At 45.3% G+C, this 20,479-nt stretch overlaps 1 protein-coding gene and 1 long non-coding RNA gene across 2 annotated transcripts; both read right to left on the minus strand.

Moving 5' to 3' along the window:
• Positions 1-1,636: 1,636 nt before the first annotated feature.
• Positions 1,637-9,930, minus strand: LOC142034850 (uncharacterized). The gene is made up of 15 exons (XM_075036673.1): positions 9,837-9,930; positions 8,821-8,937; positions 8,272-8,421; positions 7,211-7,426; positions 6,268-6,372; positions 6,032-6,176; positions 5,703-5,917; positions 5,519-5,618; positions 4,626-4,792; positions 4,213-4,446; positions 3,669-3,766; positions 2,838-3,015; positions 2,105-2,332; positions 1,797-1,892; positions 1,637-1,711 (listed from the first exon to the last, which is right to left on the minus strand). The coding sequence occupies exons 1-15, from the start codon at positions 9,928-9,930 to the stop codon at positions 1,680-1,682; spliced, it is 2,175 nt and encodes a 724-aa protein (XP_074892774.1). The 3' UTR covers positions 1,637-1,679.
• A 4,843-nt stretch (positions 9,931-14,773) lies between these two features.
• LOC142034139 (uncharacterized) lies at positions 14,774-16,407 on the minus strand. Its single transcript, XR_012651472.1, has 4 exons — positions 15,919-16,407; positions 15,217-15,351; positions 14,975-15,118; positions 14,774-14,885 (listed from the first exon to the last, which is right to left on the minus strand). It is a non-coding gene; the product is annotated as an uncharacterized LOC142034139 (long non-coding RNA).
• Between the last annotated feature and the right edge of the window lie 4,072 nt (positions 16,408-20,479).

Genomic DNA, 20,479 nt, shown 5'->3' on the forward strand with positions numbered 1-20,479 from the left:
TTCAATTGAACAGCCATGCAGACATGTTGCCCTTAACAGCTCCCAGAAAGCTGAAGAGGCTGCAGCCTCTCTGCACTGTCACATGGTTCACTAACTTCTTTTTCACAGAGCCACCTGTATGTTTCTAATACATCAGGATTTGAGTTACACTTATCCCTACGTCATCATCCTTATGAAAGGGAGGATAGACAATTGCATATAACCTCTCTCTCTGTAGCTCTTTCTATCAAAGGCGAAAATATCACAAGGAATAAACTCCTCTTGGGATATTTTTCAGCTTTTTTTTTTTGCCTTGGTAAAATCCCCTATATTTTCTACTATATTTACACACAATTACCCACTACTTGACCTGTGTTACTTTAAAAAATGTTTTCCAAAAATTATTCCATCTAAATCGCTAGTCATTTCTAAACGTAACTTGAAACTGTAAGTAAAGTCAGATTTTAAGATCATCTTGCCACTGCAGCTCCAGTAGGTAAAGAATAACCCCTAAGATTGCCTACCTGAATGCTGGGCTGACACAGAGCCCTCTGGGCAAAACCATCCTCCTTTACACAAGCCCTCCGGGGAGCTCTGGCCATGCTGAGAACAGAACCACCCTGGGAAGCAAGCCTGGCAATCCTGTGGTGACTGGCCACCACGATGAGCCAAAAAGGAGCCTGAAAATAAAAAGCCACCAAAAGCACATTCTCACATCATCCTATACCCTGCTGGAAGCAGCTACGGATAGAAGCACAAGCTGCTTACGCAGTAACTTTCTAGCTAGAGTAGCCCCAGCCGCGTCTTGCAGTAGATGCCAAAAGGATGCTGGCTGGAAGGAATTCAAAGAGAGTACGGTCCCCAGCACTCCCTTAGGAGAGTAGATGACAGTCTTCCTATAAGAAGGGTCTGTATGAGGTTGGTCTTGAGTACTGGCTGAGGTGAATTCCTATTTATTTCTAGTCTGGACTGAGCAGTGCAATCACATGCTTTACGTAACTACAGATTTAACCCAGGAAAGAAACAAATGTTCCACAGTCTTTCTCATTCAACTTAATCCTTCATTAATGAACGATGATGTTAAAGGACAGCTCTCACCATGCAGGGAGGGTGGCAGAGGCTTTTATACGTGCTTGGCTGCGTGAAGTCTCCTTCAGCAGGGCTCAGCAAAGAGCATCCCCCCCACCACAGCTGCACAGCAGCATGTAGACCACAGACAGAGGCTCCAGGGGAAGTTTTGCAATTACTGTCTGAATGCACATTTAGGACTGATGTTTCCAATACAACAGCACTGGATTAGAGGCTAAGCCTTCGTGCTGATAGCAGCTGTCCTCTGGGGAACACAAAGGCATGCTTCAGCAAAAGGAAACAAGGGGCTGGCAGAAGAATGGCACAGACCCAGGCAAGCTCAGCAGCTCACTGGATGCTGGGAAGACAAATGATAGCGTGTAGCAGCTGCCACCAAACCTACCTGGGGGACATGGAGATGGAGAAGAACTCCCTGCAGGACAAAAGTGGCCTCGAGGACAAATGTTCCCCACTGCTCCATCCATAGGGTTTGGGAGCGTGGAGCCCCCCGTGCAGTAGAAGCCAGCCTCACAGGGACCTGATGGAGCTGCGAGCTCTGCAGTTGCACAGTACAAACCTGGCGCAGGGGGCAGAAGCAAGGCCATCGTTTAAGAAACACCAGAACCAAACAGTCACAGCACAAGCCTGGGATTGCCTACTGATCCTGGCAAAAGGGAAAAGAGTACATATGTACAAAAAACCCAATCCAACCCAAAAAACCTGTGCAGAGAGAAAGACTCTTCTCCTACCTGGAGTGCAGGGAAGAGGAAGAAATGAACCAGCAGGACAAAAGGTTCCTGCTTGGCACAATCCAACAGGTCCAGAAGCTGAAGCTGCCATGCCTGCTAATGGAAAAGACACAGACTGAGTTGAAACATAAGAATTGCAAGCACTGTATCTTATCTAAAGAGCTCAGGAAGAACAGAACAAGAGCACTGAATTAAGGAAAGTAAAAAGGGAAAGTAAGCCATCCTGAACCTGGCTGGGTCCTTTAGGTGACTGCAATACCACCTCCTCAATAATAATAATCATCACGCTTTACCATTCCCCTTCATACCAGAGTAATTTCCAGGAAACACTGGTTTGCTTGACGTGGATCCAGGTGGACAAAACCATCCAGGCATGCATAGTCCATCTGGTCTTGCTAGGCCTGGCTTGGAACAGACGCTTCCAGGAGGACATAGCTGGCACTTGGAAGCATCCCAGATATTTAAAGCTTCACTGTAGGTTCCAGGGGGACAGGGATACTGTGTGGCAAATTCTGTATTCCTGGGGCAATAGTGACCTAGGAAAGAAAAGACAGGTTTCATAAAGGTTAACACATGCTGGTAATAGCCTAAGAAGAACCCCCAACCTGCACACATAGCATTCCCTTCATCTCCTTCTGAGAAGGACTGATCCCAAGCTATTACGGTGGGTCCACCTTACAATTTATCACTACTCTCCGATAACTATGTCACATTGGGTGCATGAAATGAAGCTGACCAGGCCTGAGGATTAGCAATAGTTTTAATACCATGTACTTTTAAAATGTGAAGATCTTTAAGTGTGTGATAAAGGTCTACTGTCAAAACTGTTTGCTCCATTTACGATTTTCCACATGCAGACAGGAACTGAATCCCAAAGAGCTTAAGTACTTTGACCAAGGTCATTGATCCATCCAGTGGAAGAGATTTGTGGCTCACGCAACCCAGTCCAATGACAAATCTACTCCAAATAGCTGTAGGGGCATCTGATGGTCCCTTAAGCAAAATTTACCAGAATGAGTGGGTAGGTGCAATCACACTCACCTGCAGGGCAGTCTGTGTAGTTCGTGGAAGCAGCTGTGCAGTAAAAGCCTTCTGGGCACTCCAGACACTGTGCCATACTCCAAGATGGGCTATAACTCCCTGCAGGGCATGGCTGGGCTCTGCTGCTCCCCACCACGCAGTAATGTCCAGGTGGACATGGTCCACCACTGACTGTTGTCTTCGAAGAAAAACACCATAGTTACCGTCTACAAACTCAAAAGGGTGGCCTTGCAAAAAGATCTATGTCAGATTCTAAAGGTGAAGAGAATGAGACATGTAGTATGAAATACTGTGCTCAACCCTCAGTCTTTAAGGCTGCACATCTATCCTTTTCCAAAATAAGGAATCAGAATTCTGTGCCTGACAAATCTTGCTGGGCTGGCCATTTGGAAGATAGCACCACCCTTTCTTCATTCATACTCCGTACAGAGCTGCGGTATAAAACCAGTATCTTGTGGAGTTATCATCTTAAAAATTTTTTATTGTATTTTGCCTAGGAGGAGGGCTGACAGATGCAGTATTCTAATCAAACTCATGCACTCCCAACATCTGTAATTTTAATCTGATACGGCATTCCACTCTGTTTTGCAGCTTCAATATGCAAAGATAGAACTATTTTTGGTCAGCTTTGAGATGTAAAAGCTGGAAGGAGGCCAAGTATATTTTGGTCTCTCTAGCCCCTTCCACTATCAATAAACCAGAAGTACCTGATACAGAAGGTAATGTAGTAAGGGAGAGTTTAATACAGGGCAAAAGAACTAAGGTGACCTTATGGTCTTCAGTTCCACAGATATGACATTTTACATTACTTACATCACAAGCACAGCTTACCGTGGGAAGTTTAGGAGAAATGGTTCCTCCACTACAGTAGAATCCAGCCTCACATAATCCAGTTGGAGACACAAGTCCAGTCCCATTGCAGAAATACCCTGAAATTAAGAGAGACCACAAAAGGACCATAATGATATTGGTCACACGAGACAAACAACAGCAAGTATGTAATGAGGCAATAATCACTGAAGTATCATGTTTGCTGTCCCCACATCTATTGTCCTGGAGATGCTTTCACTGAGAGCAGCTACAAGTACAGAGCTTACAGGCCTGAACAAAGAGCACTCCTTATATCACCTCTTAAGTACGAAAGCATATAGAGAAAGGGTGGAAAGGAAAGCTCACAGCACAGAAGTTTGCACTTCACTGTGAGTATCCTCCTGCATGGAAAAGTGGCAGATTTAGTCTATGCTCCACGTAACATCTCTCTCCAAGAAAGCAGTTGTTCATGATTGCGTGCTCTAGAACCACAAGGTTTCTCAGGAGCCCTAGAAAAACTAGTGTCTGGCTAGAATCTCATTATTCCTTTCTTTCAATATTGTACCTGCATCACAAAGGAGACAGTCCTCGATCCCAGTATTCCCAGTTGAGTTGCTATAATAACCAGGAGGACATAGCTGTGGAAAGGCAGAGCCCATAGGACAGTAAGTTCCCTTCGGGCAAGTGTTCCCCAGAAGACCATCTGTAGGTGTTGGACTAGAAACACCTCCGCTGCAGTAGAACCCAGCCAAACAGGGTCCTGTAACACGTGATTGCCCCGCAAATGCACAGTAATGCCCTGAGAAAGCAAAGCAATGCCATTAGTACTGTCAGAAAAAAAACAGAAAGGTACTTCAGAGAGGAAGCTACATACTTACACAATTCGCCCACTGAACCACTGAAGCTCAAGAACACTCAAATGTACATTTTCATACATTCTCCTGCCACCATCCTGAGACATGCTTATTTGCTGTTTACCTGGGTCACAGGGGGTGCAGTGAGACATCAGGCTGCTTCCAGTCTGTGGGTTGTAAGTCCCCTTAGGACATGGGAACTGAGTTGCAGAAGCAGTACCAGTAGGGCAGTAATGGCCAGCTGAGCAGTTATTCTCCAAAAAGGAAGAGGAATTTTGGGGGCAGAAGAACCTGGTCCAAAGAGATTTAAAAAAAGGAAGAATAAAAAAAAAGAAATTTTCTAGCAATATTCTATCCACGAATGCCCAAATAACTTTATGGTGGGGCTAGCTAAGTCTAATGTAGCTGCAGCACTGTGCTGTAATGACCGCAAGAGACCTACTCATGCGTATTACTACATTCTTACTTGTCTCCTCCTATGCCAAATTGATGGCATAATTGCAAAAGCCACAGAGACATAATTTTCTTAACTTGAGTCATAACACATCCAGGCTGTGACTCATCAACTTGTAAAAGTTAATCAAGGTCAAATTCAGTCAGTAATTGGAGATGAATCCCCCAAGGAAAAGCCAGTCAGCATCAGGTGATATACAAGATCCTCTTCCCCTTCAACAGGCCTATGCCAGCCTGTTGCCAAGGAAACCATCTATTGCTTCAGACATGGAAAAAGTTTACGGTGCCAATGGTTTCCTAGCTCAGAATAGCCTTCTGATCTAAATTCCCTTCCAGTGTAATTGTACCTGGGTTTAGGACTTTGCCTGGTCCCATAATCAACTGTACAGTGTTGCTAAACAGAGCTCAATAGGTGCGCTGTTTTCTCACAGAGACAAGTGCTTTTCAGTGCTAAAATAACTCATCTTCCCACCACACACTGCTCCACGATGACTGAATAAACAATTATTTCCAGTAGTCCCTTACTCATAGGTACAATGCTAAGCTCACTGTCTCAACTCTTACCCTTTAGGACAGGGGAGGCAGCTGGCTTGCCTTTGTGACGGGTTATAGGACCCTGCTGGACAAGCAATTGGAAGAGCTGTGCCCTTGGGACAGAAATACCCTGGAAAAGAAATAACAGATCAGAATCAGCAGTCTTTAGAAAAATCAAAGACAAAACTGATGTTTAAGTAGGACCTTAACTCACCCTGGGGACACGGCTGTGGCTTCTCACCAGAGACACAGTATTCACCCTCTGGGCAAGCATGGCACTTCTCTCCATGGATGTGTGGCATGTAGGAACCAGGGGGGCATGGCACTGGACTCCTGGATCCAAGAGGACAAAAATGACGGACTGGACATGGAGCTCCTGAGAGGCCATCAGTGGGTGTTGGGGTCCGGGCCCTAGTGATGCAGTAGTACCTGCAGCCGTGAATATGGGAACATAACTCTCTATTTCAAAAGGGTAAAGGAGGCCCCTTATAGAACACCTCTTCTTTCAACAGAGTACATAAACGTGTTCACTCATCTACTTACCCTGGGCTGCAGTGTCCTGAGGGGGCCCTTTGCCCAGAGCTATTGCAGTAATATCCCCCAGGGCAAGGCCAGCACTCCTGCAAACTCCTACTGCCTTCACTGCCAGTCCATGTGCCAGGAGGGCACTGTAATGGAAGTGGTGCACCTGGCAAAAATCAAGAGCACCAGAGTGAGGAAATGCCACCTCACACTTTCCGTGAATTAGAGAAAAGTTATGCGCTAGCAAAGCACCCTACCTTCAGGACAATAATGACCAGGAGGACAAGGCAGTCCTGATTCTCCATCTTGGGGGTTTCTTACTCGGGCACCACTTTTGCACCAAAATCCCTCAGCACAATCTCCTAGAAAATAGAACAACATATACAAAATACATGACTATATTAAAATCATAGGCACATAAACACAAATTTCACAACACACACTGAAGTACACTCATTTGCTATGCCATCATGCAGAGCCACTGCCAGTCTGCAAATCTGTAATGTAACGGTCATGAAGCAGAGGAGCTGCTTGTAACTGTAAGGAGTGCAAAATTGGTAGCAGATGCCAAACTGACTGTTCCTAGGTAGGGAAGCACTTTACTTAGCTCTGACCAAGCACTGCCTCCACATTTGGGCAAGTACTTAAGCGTACATTTCTCCTTGTGCACATATTCAACACATCCTTAAGTGAAGCCTGAAACATTAAGAATTTTATTGAAGTGCTTTGATGAATTAGGGCCTTTATCTATACAGGACAAGGAGCAACAAAAAATCATCAGCGCCAATGTGAAAAAAGAATCTTGGAAAAAAAAAAAGGAGAGATATAATTGCTGGGTATTTTGCCTGCTCTTTCTCTGCTAAGCCTAATCAGATGCACATCAATTACGTGAAATAATTAGTTCTTTGGGAACTAAGCTGAAAAAACAAACTAATTCTAAAAAGAACGCCAGACGGGTTTGACACTGGAAAACTCCCCACTGGATTTTCTGATGAGGTAGTTTCTGCAGTCTTTCTCTCTTTTTTTCTAAGCAAGAACTGAATCTTTTTCTTTTTCAGGAAGTTCTTGACAAGTAAAACAGGACAGTTCACCTTAGCTGAGATCAGAACCCTAGAGTCCTAACTCCAATCCCTGGCACTAGCCATCAGCTACTGACATGACTCTCTACCAGTAACGAATAGGCTCAGAACAGCAATATACCTGTTGGGGCAACAAGTCCAGAAAATTCACAGTATTTTCCTGGTGGGCATCTTTGACATTCCTTGATAGTTTTCAGTTTTTGCCTTGGTCCAAATGTTCCTGCAGGGCAGCTGTACTGAGTGCTCCTGTTAGTCCCTGGTGGGCAGTAAAACCCTTGTGGGCATGGGTAAAGGGTAAAATCAGTAACTGGCCCTTGCTGGTTGTCACAGTAATAGCCTGCAGTGAAGACAGAGGAAACAAAGCTAAATTAGTCACTGAGAGATACTAGCTATTGAGGTGCTGCTCATGAGAAGAGAACAGGTTCTGCCAGGCATACAAAAGACCTCACTGGCCGCTCAAAAAAAAAAAAAAAAAAGATCTACTGCTGACCTTAAATTACTGTTGATCTGAATCACACTGCTGCTGGGACAAATACACATCAAAGCTTTCCACTTGCTGCACTCTTTAGAAGGAAATTTACCACCCAGTGGTCCCCAGAATACAGGACAAGACTTACAGGTGGCACAGGAAAAAACACTTAGGGACACAGCATTGATCTTTCTGTTTCCCTTCAGTTACTGAGACCCTTCAAATAAAGTTTTCCCACTGAAAAGAGTTTTCCCTTGCCAATATTTTAATTGTTCAGAATACGCAGACGTTACCATTTCTGCTTTCACATCTGAATTGCTTTAAGCTCTAATGGCCTTTTCACACAGAGCCAGAAATTATTCCTTCTCCAGTCAAGAGAAGGAAACCACCAAGGTAGGCAGCAAGTCTCTTAAAGTTTCATCCATAGGAAGGCTCAAGAGTCAATAATAAGAAGCCATCTCTTGTGTGAGGGATGCACACAAGAACATTTGGATATTGTGAAAAATGTGACTCTTGTTTTCCGGATGCCTGTACAGCCTACAGCACCTGACTTCTGTCAGATCTCCCAGCAGGGAAATGACTTTTCCACTCTAAAACAGTGACTCCCAGAAAGACATGGATTTTGAACTTGCCCAATACACAAAAATACATGCTCCTTGAGCATGTCCTCAGAGAACATGCTCAATCTGCAGTGCAGTTTATTCACAACTTACCTTCCCAGCACTCCCCAGTTGGTGCACTGAGGCCAGGTACCTCGCAATAGAAGCCAGAGGGGCAAGGCTGGCACTCACTAAGTGTTGTCCTCCCTAGAAGGCTGGAAAAGGTGCCAGCTGGGCAGAGCTTGGGTTCTGCTGATGCTGCAGCTGTGAGAACAGAAGCAAGACAGAGAGAAAGGAACAATAAAAGAATGAATGAGATTGCTGCATTCAGGGGTTGGACGAATGCACAGCAACGTGGAAACAGTATTGGTGAAGCCTTATTTTTCACTCATAGATCAAACAGTGCTGCATGGGAGAGGACAGACATAATTGGCTCCATTTAATTCTCATTCTAAAGACAGACGAGTTTAGACATTGAGACAAATATGTCACTTACCACTTTCAAAGAACAGGCCAGGGGAAGAACGTGGCACTTCGGGCACTATGGTCAGACCCTAGCAAGCTGGCAACCACGCTCTCAAAAATCACCCATCAGTGTTTCAGATACTATATGACTATTATGTGAAATGAAATTTTTAGTCCTGATTGATGCTGGATACTTACTGCAGTAAGTCCCCACAGGGCAGATATTCCCAGTCACGCCATCTGTTGGTTTAGGGAGAGCTGCTCCGCCTTTGCAGTAAAACCCAGCAGTACACTCCCCACTGGGGACAGACAGACCTGGAAGAAAGAGAGGATAACGGCACTCAAAGCACTAAGACAAAGGGAGAAAAGCAGGAAAAAAATCACTCACAGCCTCCCTCTGGGAGACACCAAAGGCATCTTGCAAGCACCATTACAGCTCTACGGAAGTATCAAGGTAAAAGAAGCTCCTATTTAACACACTGAAAGAATACCGAAAGGACAGAAAAAGAGTAGGAGAAAATGAAGCAGCAGGCAGCATCCCAGAGTCTGCAGATGCAGAGAATACAGTGGAGTCTGACAGGAGACCTGGATCCTCCATGTCTGGGAACCTACAATGACATGTGTTCATACCGGTCCTCTGAAGATGGGAACATGGCCACAGAGGCAAAGTGACTCAACTCAGGGTCACACAGCAAATGCTGGGCAAAGTCAGGTTTATCACCTAGAAGCAGAACTTAGCTTTAGGGTCCTCTAATGAGTTCTTAAATAGCAAGCGTTTCCTCGTCCACACAATGCCTTTAATTTAACTCCCCTCAAAACAGATCACTTCTCTCCTCCAAAGAAACTAACCTGAGGCATTGCAGTAAAAACCTGGAGGGCAAGGAAGAGGCTCTGGGCTTCCTTTGGGGCAATAGAAACCAGCTATGCACTTCCCTCCAGTGGCAGTGGCTGGACAGAGGCAGTTGGCATTGGTGTAGTTATCCAGATCAAAAGGCTGTGAGGTCCAAGCAGCTGAGATGCAAAACCAACCTGAGAACAGAAAACATGACTGAGAAGCTCTAGCAATGATAGAGCCCCAGAAATTATCATGCAAGCGAATCAAGCTAACAGACTGGAAAAGCTGTGGCAAAAGCTGCAGGATATAAGCATCAGCCTCCCAAACATACTGCCCCCAAGTGCTGTGCAATACAACAGCCAAACAGATTCAGACTCACCTGCATCACACTTGCCTGAGGCAGCTGTCAAGTTCTCCTTCCCACAGTAGTGCCCAGGTGGACAGGGCAAGCAGCTATCCAAGCTCTGTGTCATGGGATCAGGGTTATAGTAGCCCCGGGGACAGGGAAACTCAGTAGCAAACCTGGTTCCTTTGGAATAAAGAGAACAAGAATCTTTCATGGACTATAAACACTATCTTGGCTATTAATCCTGCTGTATCACTTCACGTCATCTTTGCCAGTTTCTCTCATTGCTTGTCTCCACAGTGCACAGCTTGCCCTTCATGACCAAGGCAGTCTCTGGGCACTGTTTAGCTTGCCTGTGAGGAGGTTAAAAAGATTGGGGTCTTTTTTTCCCATGAAGGACCAGACTGACACTTAATCGTTTTTGTTCACAGAGAACATTTCTTGCCTTTAAGAAGAAGGATGTTTCAGCCTGGCCAATGGATTGCCTCGTCCCCTGGGCCCATCTCACCTTTGGGGCAGTAGAAGCCAGCTGGGCAAGGATTCATACTGTAGCTGGTGGTATTTTCTGGGCAATAGTAGCCTGCAGCACAAGGGAAGCACGCAGCTTGTCTGGTGAGGTTGTTGTAAGTGCCTGCAAGGCAGGGTAAGGGAAAGCTCGTTCCTTCTGGGCAGAAGTGGCTCACGGGGCAAGGGCCTCCTTTCTCCCACATATCTAGGACACAGAAAGAAGAGACATGGCCAATAAAAGGGAGCTGCTGAGGGAAAGACAATGCCAGTAAAGGGAGCTAACAACCCACTGATGAGGATCTTGTCTTCTCTGAGATCCCAGAAGACAGATCAAGAGGATGCTCAACACAGTAACTAGAATGACCACCATATCCCAGCTTTGGAATTATTCAGTGCGGTGTCACCATGTCTCCTCCCTCCTTGCTTCACAGGCAAAGCCACAACGAACCACATTTAACAGTTCAGCTTTCTAAACACGCTACATATAACAGGAATTCTGGAGAATATGGAATCGTCCACTGGGGACTTGGAACTCTTCCCTGGAGATTATAATTTCTGAGACACAATAAAACGACAAGGAGCAATCAGGCTATGTCCATTACAAGGAGGCACCCATAACTTTCCCAGTGTTCAATGCAAGTATCTCATTCGATAACACAGACTGGTGGACCAACTGCTTCTTCACTCTTGGCATGTGTATGCATTGGTACAAATGCTTCAAAACAAAATTAATATGGGGGCCTGCATGACTGAGAGAAGTGGCAGGGGCAGGAGTACCGGGGGGGAAAAAAGGTGGCATTTTTTAAAGCTACCTGTTGCCAAAACCCCTAATTATTGGACACAGGCAGATAAAGACACTGACATCCACCCAGCGCAGCTCACCAGGTGGTGATGGCGAGGAAGCTCCAGAGAGGCAGTAGTACCCAGCTGAGCAGGGGCCTGAGGGTGCCGTGAGGCCAGCAGAGCTGCAGTAATAGCCAGATGGACACACTGTGCAGCTGGAGTCCTGCCAGTTGTAGAGCCTGGTGAGGGACATAAGCAGGCTTTCTGTTGGCAAGCGTGCAAGTTCAGCAGGTAGACCACTGATGCCTATACCTCTGGCCAAGTGAAAACAACCACGAAGCTTTTATGATCAATGCAAAGATGTGTCTAATGAGCCTTACTGAGCTGCACTTTGTTGCTTAAAGGACTAAGAAGGAAAGAAAAGGACAATGAAAACTAGCATCAGCAGAACCAAGAAGCTTACCTGTCTGAGTAAGTGCCCACAGGGCATTGCTGTGGGATACTTGTACCAGCTGGGCAGAAGTGTCCAGGTGGGCATGGGCCACCAGTGCTCGTGTTTGTGGCTCCATTAGGGTTTGGGACACTTGCTCCTGCACAAGGAAGAGAGACCAAAGGTATCCTGAATGATATGGATTGCTATTCATAGGCAAGTCTGTCCCCCACACCTAAAGAAACATTTCCATAGCTGAAAAAAGAGAATAGGTGATTGTTACTTATGACAATAAAACAAAAAATCTATAGCACAATGGAATAATTAACAGCAAATACCGTAGGGGAATAGAACCATTTGGATGGCTTGCCTTTTTACTTTATTTTGCCACAGACTTACTGCTCTGAAAGCTGGGCTGTTAGTGAGGAAGGAGACGATGACCACACATTACACAATTTCCTCTAGGGCCCTACAAGAATGTGAGCTTTAACTATACCTCACAAAATCCTCCTCCGGCATGTATCGTCAATCTCTAACGTATAGCCAGGAAAACTGATACCCAAAAGAGAACAGCTCACATGAGTTCCCACTGCTGCAACCGGGACCAAAAGTTGGTGATCCCAAGTGCCCATCTCCCATGCTAAACCCAGAATCATCTGTTTGTTGAAGGGGCCAGTACGTACAGATGCTATTTTATTTATATGAGAATATGGAGAGCATCTACGAAGTTCAAAGGCCTGTCAACTGCACTGCAAAGCACGGATCTGCATGCTGATCACAGTAGAGTTGACTGCTGTTTCAGAGCAGTCTCTGGGCTTACGTGCTAGCTGGCAAATAGAAAGTTAGAAACAAAAAAGACTTCCTGTTTTTAATGCAAACTCCGCTTTCACTGGTGTGGCAAACAACACTCAAAGTTAGCTGAAAGCATTTCCTTTAAATTGGACTGCATCCAAAGGTATCTTAAATTTGGACTTGATCTTGGTAAAACATTCATGACAACTGCCCTGCACAGAGCACAGAAATTGGTAAAGACCTGAAAGAAATCTTGAGGAAGGGATGAACTGCCAAATCCAAACAGTCAAAAACAGAGCACTAGGCATCTATAAAATTGGGATTTGTGTGGGTTTTGGCTCCTGCAGTTTACTCTCATTTCAGGCTTCTCTTAATAATTGCAAGGGCATAGGAAGTTACTTAGAAGTAAATTAAGCATCAGGATCCTTATTAAATTACCTAAACTCAGGTCCCGTGTTTCTATGAAATGTATCAAACACTAATCCTCAGCAGCACAGTTACAGCATGCAGCACAGAGAAAATTCAGTGCTACTGAATACTGTGCAGGACTGAATGAAGTTGCCACTACCTTCCCATCTGCCTGCAGTCCTTTGTCCCTACAAATACAAACCCTTATATTAAACACCAGCTGAAAGCTGCCAGAAAACTTGCTCAGAACAGTCAAATTCCTATGGTAACAACTTGCTTGAGTCTACTTCTTGTACGTTACCCTAAGTCCTTCTACTAGCCTCAGAAAGCAGGTATTTGACTAGAGAAACTTCTAATGTGACTGAGTATAACCTTATCACATAGTTTCATTCCTCAGAACTATCCTGGCACTCTCTGCAATAAAAGCTAGGCAGAGATTACACAAAGAATGTGCGAAAAACAATTCCTAAAGGGCCACAGCCTCCTACTTTTTCACTTTTTGCCCTGTGAACGCTACATTCAATACCTGCTGTGCAGAAGAATCCTGGCCAGCAGGGACCACTTGGAGATGATAATCCCCATTCTCCACAGAACATTCCTGGAAGACCACAGAGGGAAAAGAGTATCAGTAAACTGGGAGAAAAAACAGGAGAGCTGCTGTACTACATGCACTGATTGGAAGGCAAAGGGGAAGACGCTGAGAGCGCCAATCCTTCAGCATCAGCACAACTGGGACAAAACCGCATTCCAATTCAGATCATGCTCTACTCTGGGAAATCCTGAGTGTAAACCAAAGTCTTGTGCAGAGTGTCAAAAAAACCTGTGGCTCACTGGAGGACACTACCAGTGGGACAGGGAACCTCCTTTGACTGTGTATTTTCACGTTTGCATTTCCTAGAGGTGAAACACGCATCAGTGGATTGGGGAAAGAGATACACAGAGAGATCACCCTCTTAGACACTGCCCTACATGAACAATCAGAGCACTCGGTCATTTTCTCACCTGCAGGGCACTGCTGACACCTCTCTGCCTGGCTGAGTCCATAAGAGGGGTTGTAAGTCCCAGGGGGACATGGATAAAAACCGATTCCAGTTTTCTGAGGGCAATAGAAGCCAGGAGGACAGCGACGCCTCAGTCCTTTTGAACAGTGAAACCCAGCAGGACAAGGGAAGCATTTGTCTTGACCTGTGAAGGAAATACAGGAATTAAAAGGAACCATGTAATGAAGTGGAAGAAAAATACCATGTGCGCAACTGCCTGATTGTGCACTTAAAGAAGCAGAAATCGAAATAAAGCTATGTAAGCCCTCCTGCTATAACTGGCCTTCAAACATGCACCTTCTCCCAGGAGCATTTGATTCAGCAAACTTCTCAACTCCCCTTCAGCAACCCCAGAGTGCCAGTAACCTCCACATCTCACCATTAGGTGGCAGGCAGAACGGCAAGGAAATCGGGTTAACTGCTTACTAGCTTTCTGTGCACTGTCACTACTACAATCTTAATACGTGAGGTGCTGCAGGGGTGAAATACATTCCCCATGTGACACCAGGAAAAAAACCAAAACGAACTACTCCCCCCACACCTCCAAACCCTTTCTCTACTGCCCCCCTGAAAATACTGATGCTCATAATGGCCACCAGCTATCAAGACGTTCTTGGATACAGACAAAAAACACGATCTGTGTTTCTATCTCCCCCAAGTCACACTGAAGTTGTAAAGATCCAGTGCCTGACCTGTTGCATTACTGTATTCTCCACTGGGGCAGGGAGAAGGTGCTGCTGAGCCTGCAGGGCAGAAATGTCCTTGAGGACAGAGATCTCCAGTGATACCATCCTCCGGCTTTGCAGTCTTTGTTCTTCCTGTGCAGTAATAGCCTTAAAGCAGAAAGCACTTGAGTCCTGTCTCCCATTCAAAAAACCCTGAATTTCTGAGTAGCTAAAGAAGCTCTGGCTTTGTCTCACCTTGTGCACAAAGTCCTGCAGGAGCACCTTGGCCAGACATATTGCAGAAAAACCCAGGGGCACAAGGCAGACACCAAGTGGCATCCTGGGCTCCTCTCTGTCCGTTCCAGGTCCCAGCAGGGCACGGCATCTCTTTTGGGTGTGTTGTGCCAGCAGGGCAATAATGTCCTTGTGGGCAAAGATCTCCAAATGGAAGCCCCATCTGAAGCAGGGAAAATAAAATTAATATGGTTTATGAAAGCTTTTGTAGTGCCAAAAGGTCTGAAGCAATGCAAGTTACTCAGTACTCACAGGTGAGGAGGTGCTGGAACCTTGAATGCAGTAATATCCTGGCTGGCAATATCCTTCTGGCTCAGTCAGACCAGCCGCGCTGCAGTACATGCCTGCTGGGCAGGGCTTGCATGAACCTGCCCTGACTACATCTGTGTAAGTTCCCTGCACAAAGAGAGAGAACCAGTGAATGCCCCCTGCCAAGGGATTGGAAGCCTGCTGAAAACTACTACTTGAAAAACAAGTCCATATTTGATTCTTACCGCTGGACACGGGAGAGGCAAGGAACTTCCAGGCAAGCAAAAATGCCCTTTGGGACAATCCTGGGGTGCAGCCAGGCCTGGCTCATTGCAGAATGTACCCTCTGGACAGTCCCTACAAAGAGACTGACCACGACCCTAACGAGGGAACATAGAAAGAACCTTGCAGATGTGGGGTATTACTGCTTACCATGTGAATAAATAAACTTTGCACATTCTACCAACTCCCAGAGACTTCCTACCACAAAATAAACACCCTGAAGCAAATGAACTGCAGTCCAAATGCAACAGATTTGTGGTATCCAAACAGCACCTTGCACCACTAAAGAAGTGGCAGGCTCAGGCCCAATCTAATACAGCAGTAAGGCACACACACGTGTTAATTCACCTATGCTAGGCTAAAGCCTCCTCAGCCCACTTCTAAATATGCACTATGCAAGAAAACTGAAGAAAAACTGCCAAATGAGCTATAAACAGGAGTGCTGGACTGATGGATCTGATGTCCTAACCCAAACCTTTCCAGCTCTGCATAGAGTTCCACAAAGGAGATGGTGATCACCCAACTTCGGATAAAACCCAAGTCCCTCATTTTTTTAAGCTGACCACTTGCAAACACCTCATGAATTTCTATTCACACACTTTACAGCTTCCAGGGGCTCTGATGACCTCACAGGTATATTACACAGTGTATACTAACATACTTACAGGCTGGAAGCTGCCAAGAGGACATGGCTCTGGCTTGAAAGCTCCTGTTAAGGAATAATGCCCCTCCATCACCACTTGCTGAAGAGCGCTTTTGGCACCACCTGTACAGAAGTAGCCAGGTTCACATGGTCCCGAGGGAGCTTGGTTACTTGTCCCATCACAATACAGGCTATGTGAGGAAAAACAAAAACTTTGGGTAGCAATAGTTCCTTTTGTCACTCGATAGCACAGTCCCAATATAAAAAAAAAAAAAAAATAAAAAAAAATCCCTGCAGTCTACCTGGAATCTTAGAGACATGGTTCCTGTTTGCTTATAGGCCTCGAAAGGGAGTTACAGAGGATATGCATCACTTCTCACACACGCTTTTTAAAGACCATAACCTCTCAGGTTCAGTAGCTTTATCCTGGGAAGAATTCTCCCCTCTACAATCAGGGAGTGGCTTCTGCATATACTTCTGAATAAAGATCACACAAACACTCAAATGTTGGTTTTCTTCAAACCTTCTCTGCAACTTTGGGCTAAAAAATGTATATAAAGGAAGGAACTTTGATGTCATTCCCTCCAACTTCCAGACAGAATATGAATTCCAGAGCAGTCTCTTGCTCTGTTTTCCTGCCTACTTCTCCTGGGAAAACAGATTGAAGTAAAAGTAAAAAAAAGAGACAGTTTTTTGAATGTGGATTCTCTCAGAGCTTTGGATTCCACCGCATGGAGATCTATGACTCCAACCCAGCTGATCTCCTTCTTCACAGTAAAGAATAAAAATTACAAGTTTTGTGCCACTAAGCCCCAGATGATCTTGCACACACCATTTGTCATGCCAGCATGAAGATATGATCATGTGAAAGCCAGACTGTCCCTTGCTGGCCTTAACAAGCTGCACATACTCAATGCACACTCATGGACAGGTGAAAGCCACCACTATCCATACCTTTTCCTTCAGAATCAGATGTCTAATTTTGTGTCATTAAAAGGAACGCAACAAGGTGGTGAATTATATTATCTGGTAACATAAAAAGGACTACCCCATCAGTATTAATGAGGACGTTTAAGCAAGAGCTGCTAGGTCAAGCCATCCTGCACTACAGACATAATGAGTCTTGACAGAAGCCAGTGAACAGTAAAAACTGGGGGACAACTCAGACAATCCAAATTCCTTATTGTAAATCTACTGATACAGGTATGTAGCCATGGAGAACGCAGGTTGTGCATTTGTACTAGGGCCTTGGGAACAGAGGAAACTCCTCTGTAAGAGGGTTGAAGGTAAGGATGGGCTGCTCTGGCAACAAACTTGGGGGTTGAACAATCCCTTTGCAATTAGACAGAACTGAGCCGTATTCTCCAAAGATGATACTCACCCAGGTGGGCAGTCCAAGCACCCATGGAGGCTTCTCAACCCACTCACGTTGCTGTAAGTTCCTGGAGGACAGGGGATAGGTGAGGGAGAGCCGGGTGGGCAGTATGCCCCAGCAGGGCACATGTTTCCTGTCACGCCATCTGTGGGCAACTGAAATTGGAAAAGGCATCATTAAAAAAAAAAAAGGAGTAAATGGGGTTAAAATATTTAAAGGCATCATACTGATTTGGGCCCAAAGCAATAAAGAAAACTAAAACAAGAGACATACTCTGTTGTACAGAAAACAGACAATACCTACTTAAGGGAAATGTAGCAAACGCAAAAAGAATAAATATGGATGACATTGTTACACTAGCAACCCCACTGCGATTCACACCCACTGAACTTTTCACCTGGCTGCATTTTTAATTAAGGGGGCATTAGTGTTGAGAGGGAAAAATATGATGTGGTTACACTCCCTTTGAGGGCAGCACGAGCGGTCCTTATGCCATAAATTTGAGCGTGAGCAGTACAAAATTGCGACTTTGGAAGTCACTGGGTTGACAAAAAGCACCACAGTAGGAAAAAAAACCCCGCAGTGGAGCACAATTAGATAAGGAGAAGAAAACCTTGCCACGTTACTTACTGGAGTCAGGGCCCTGCCCTGGCAGTAGAATCCAGCCTCACAGGGACCACTTGGCCCAGTCTGTCCTGGAGCAGCACAGTAGAAACCACGGCCACAGGGGCTGCACTCCGAGGGTCCAGACAGCCCCTTCTTTTTACTGTATGTACCCTCTGGGCAGGGTTCAGGTTTAGAGCTGCCTTCGACACAGTAAAAGCCCTGCAAAACAAAGCCAGCTTAATACAGCATTTAAGGCTCTTCTATTAAATAGACTCCCACAGACCAGCTGCTTCCATCGGATAGCCGCGAAAGAACAACTTACTGCTGGGCAAGGTTTGGGCTCCAACATGGCAAGAGAGTCACAGTAGTACCCAGGTGGACATGGTTTGCAAGCATCTTCACCCTCTACACTGGAATTATCCCAGAAGAAGCCTGGCATACAGGGGAAGGAGAAAGGGAATCCAGTCCCTGGAGGACAGTTGTAGCCGGGTGGACAATCCCCTGTCTGGAAAGCAAAATACACAGGCATGGCTTTGTCTTCTTTGGAGCAGAGAAGAGGAATCTGTTAAGATTCAACACAAAAAGATACAAGCTTCATCGACAATATGAATAACCTGGCATTTTTTTTTACTGCAAGAAAATAGAGCAGAAAAGAAGGGAAGGAAGGGAATTCACAGTCTTACCAGTAAAATTTTGACCATGTAGGATAATTATTTTAGGTGAGATTTTTTTAAGGTAAAATCTTGTCATTGAGACAGGTCCTACATGTTGCCTATACAGTTGCGCAGAAGATGGTCTGGGAACAGAAGATGCTCTTCTGCGCTTGGAAGAGCTGTAACTGGGATAAGAGTTATTACCTTATTCTTAAATAAAAGTGTGGATTCATCCAAGTGAAAGAGAATCCAACTGTATTTTTTACTCTTAATAGAGGCCTCTTTTTTTAACAGCTATTAATATTTGAAGAGTTCACTCTTTCCAGAGACAAGACAATCGCAATGAAAGATCCCAAAACTCATTAGAGACAGAGCAGCACCAACTCCTGACCTTTGAACTCTCTTTCATAGCCTGCACTGATAGCCAGAAGGCAAAGTAAAGACAGAAAACATGCATTAAGCTTGCTCCATTAACAATTGCAGCCTTTGACGGGGTGGGGGGGGTGGGGGGGGGAGGAAGGCAGGAGAATCTGGGCTATACTTACAGGGTGGGGAATTCCTAGAGGCTCAATCCCATCTCTGTAGCAGTACTTCCCTGCAGGGCACAGTAAGCATTCATCAGCACTGCTTAGACCCTTCTGCTCACCATAGGTCCCGCTGGGGCAAGGCTTAGCATGCAAGCCCTTGAAATGAAATAGAAAAAAGGGTCTTCAACATACTAATATGACTGCTGCATCCCACAAGGCAAACACCCAGAAGCTGAAGCTGTGAAAATAATCATTCCCCGTAACTGGGAACAAACACTGAAAAGCAACACTAGCAATCTGGTGTGAATGCTGACAAGATGGTATAATAGAACACGGATCCAATCCTCTGTATTGAATACACCATCTCAGAAAACATTATCCCAATATTATGAACAGTTTTATGTAGGGCAAATACTGCTAAGATCTGCGAACACCAAAAGAGTACAGAAATCAGTAAAAAAAAATTATTAGGAAAGGCTCCCCTAGCAAGCCTAATCCCAGTACAGACTGTAACCGTACAGCTGACTTGATGAGAGAACAGTGAATCCCAAGGACCAAAGCAGATTCACTTACAGTATCTCCCTGGGGACAGTAGTATCCTCTTGGGCAGGCATTTGCACTGGCATCAGGAACAACTGCCTGTCCTTCTGGGCACAGGAGACCCGCTGGGCAAATCATAGCGAGGAGCATCACTTCCCGGCTAGTGTTCTCACTAGCACAGTAATGTCCAACAAGACATGGCAAGCAGGAAGCTGAACCTTGGTCCTACAACATGAAAGGCACATAGTTCCACTTCTAGAGAGCAAAAGAATCCTTGCACATTTGGCAAGCTGTGTTGAGGCACAAAACAAAGGAAACGAATGCAACCAACTCTACAGCAGACCCTATCAGTAAACAAAACAGTCCACTACCACTAGAATTATTCATTACAGTTTGGGGGCAAATAAAAAAGAAACAGGCCTTAGCACCTGCTTGTGAGAATAGTTGTGCCATCACTGTTCCCCTCTGTAGCTCCATCTTGTTGTTTTACCTTCCAAAGCCAAGTGCTAGTTTAGCTCCATTGCAATCAAATACTTCATTTTGAGCAGGAATTAAATACAGGCGTCTGCTTTCTGCCAGGGTAAAATACATCACGAAAACCCAAAATATCTACCCAACTGCCCACGGCCAGACACGTGACAGATGTACTTAGAGTGCTACGGCAAGCCTCTGGTGTGGGAATAACAGCAGGAGCAGTATTGCACATGTGATAAATACTTCTAGCATCACGTCTGGAGCAGCTCCAAACCTGATTGCATAGGAATATTCTCAGTGACTTCTCTGGACCAGCGCTTTCACTCCTTACTTGTAAGGTCAGCACAGGTGGCTGATATTATTTGACACACAGTACACAATCACCCCAAACACTCAGACTCATCATGC

This window comes from Buteo buteo, chromosome 9, assembly GCF_964188355.1.
Source record: "Buteo buteo chromosome 9, bButBut1.hap1.1, whole genome shotgun sequence".
NCBI classification, from domain to species: Eukaryota; Metazoa; Chordata; class Aves; order Accipitriformes; family Accipitridae; genus Buteo; species Buteo buteo.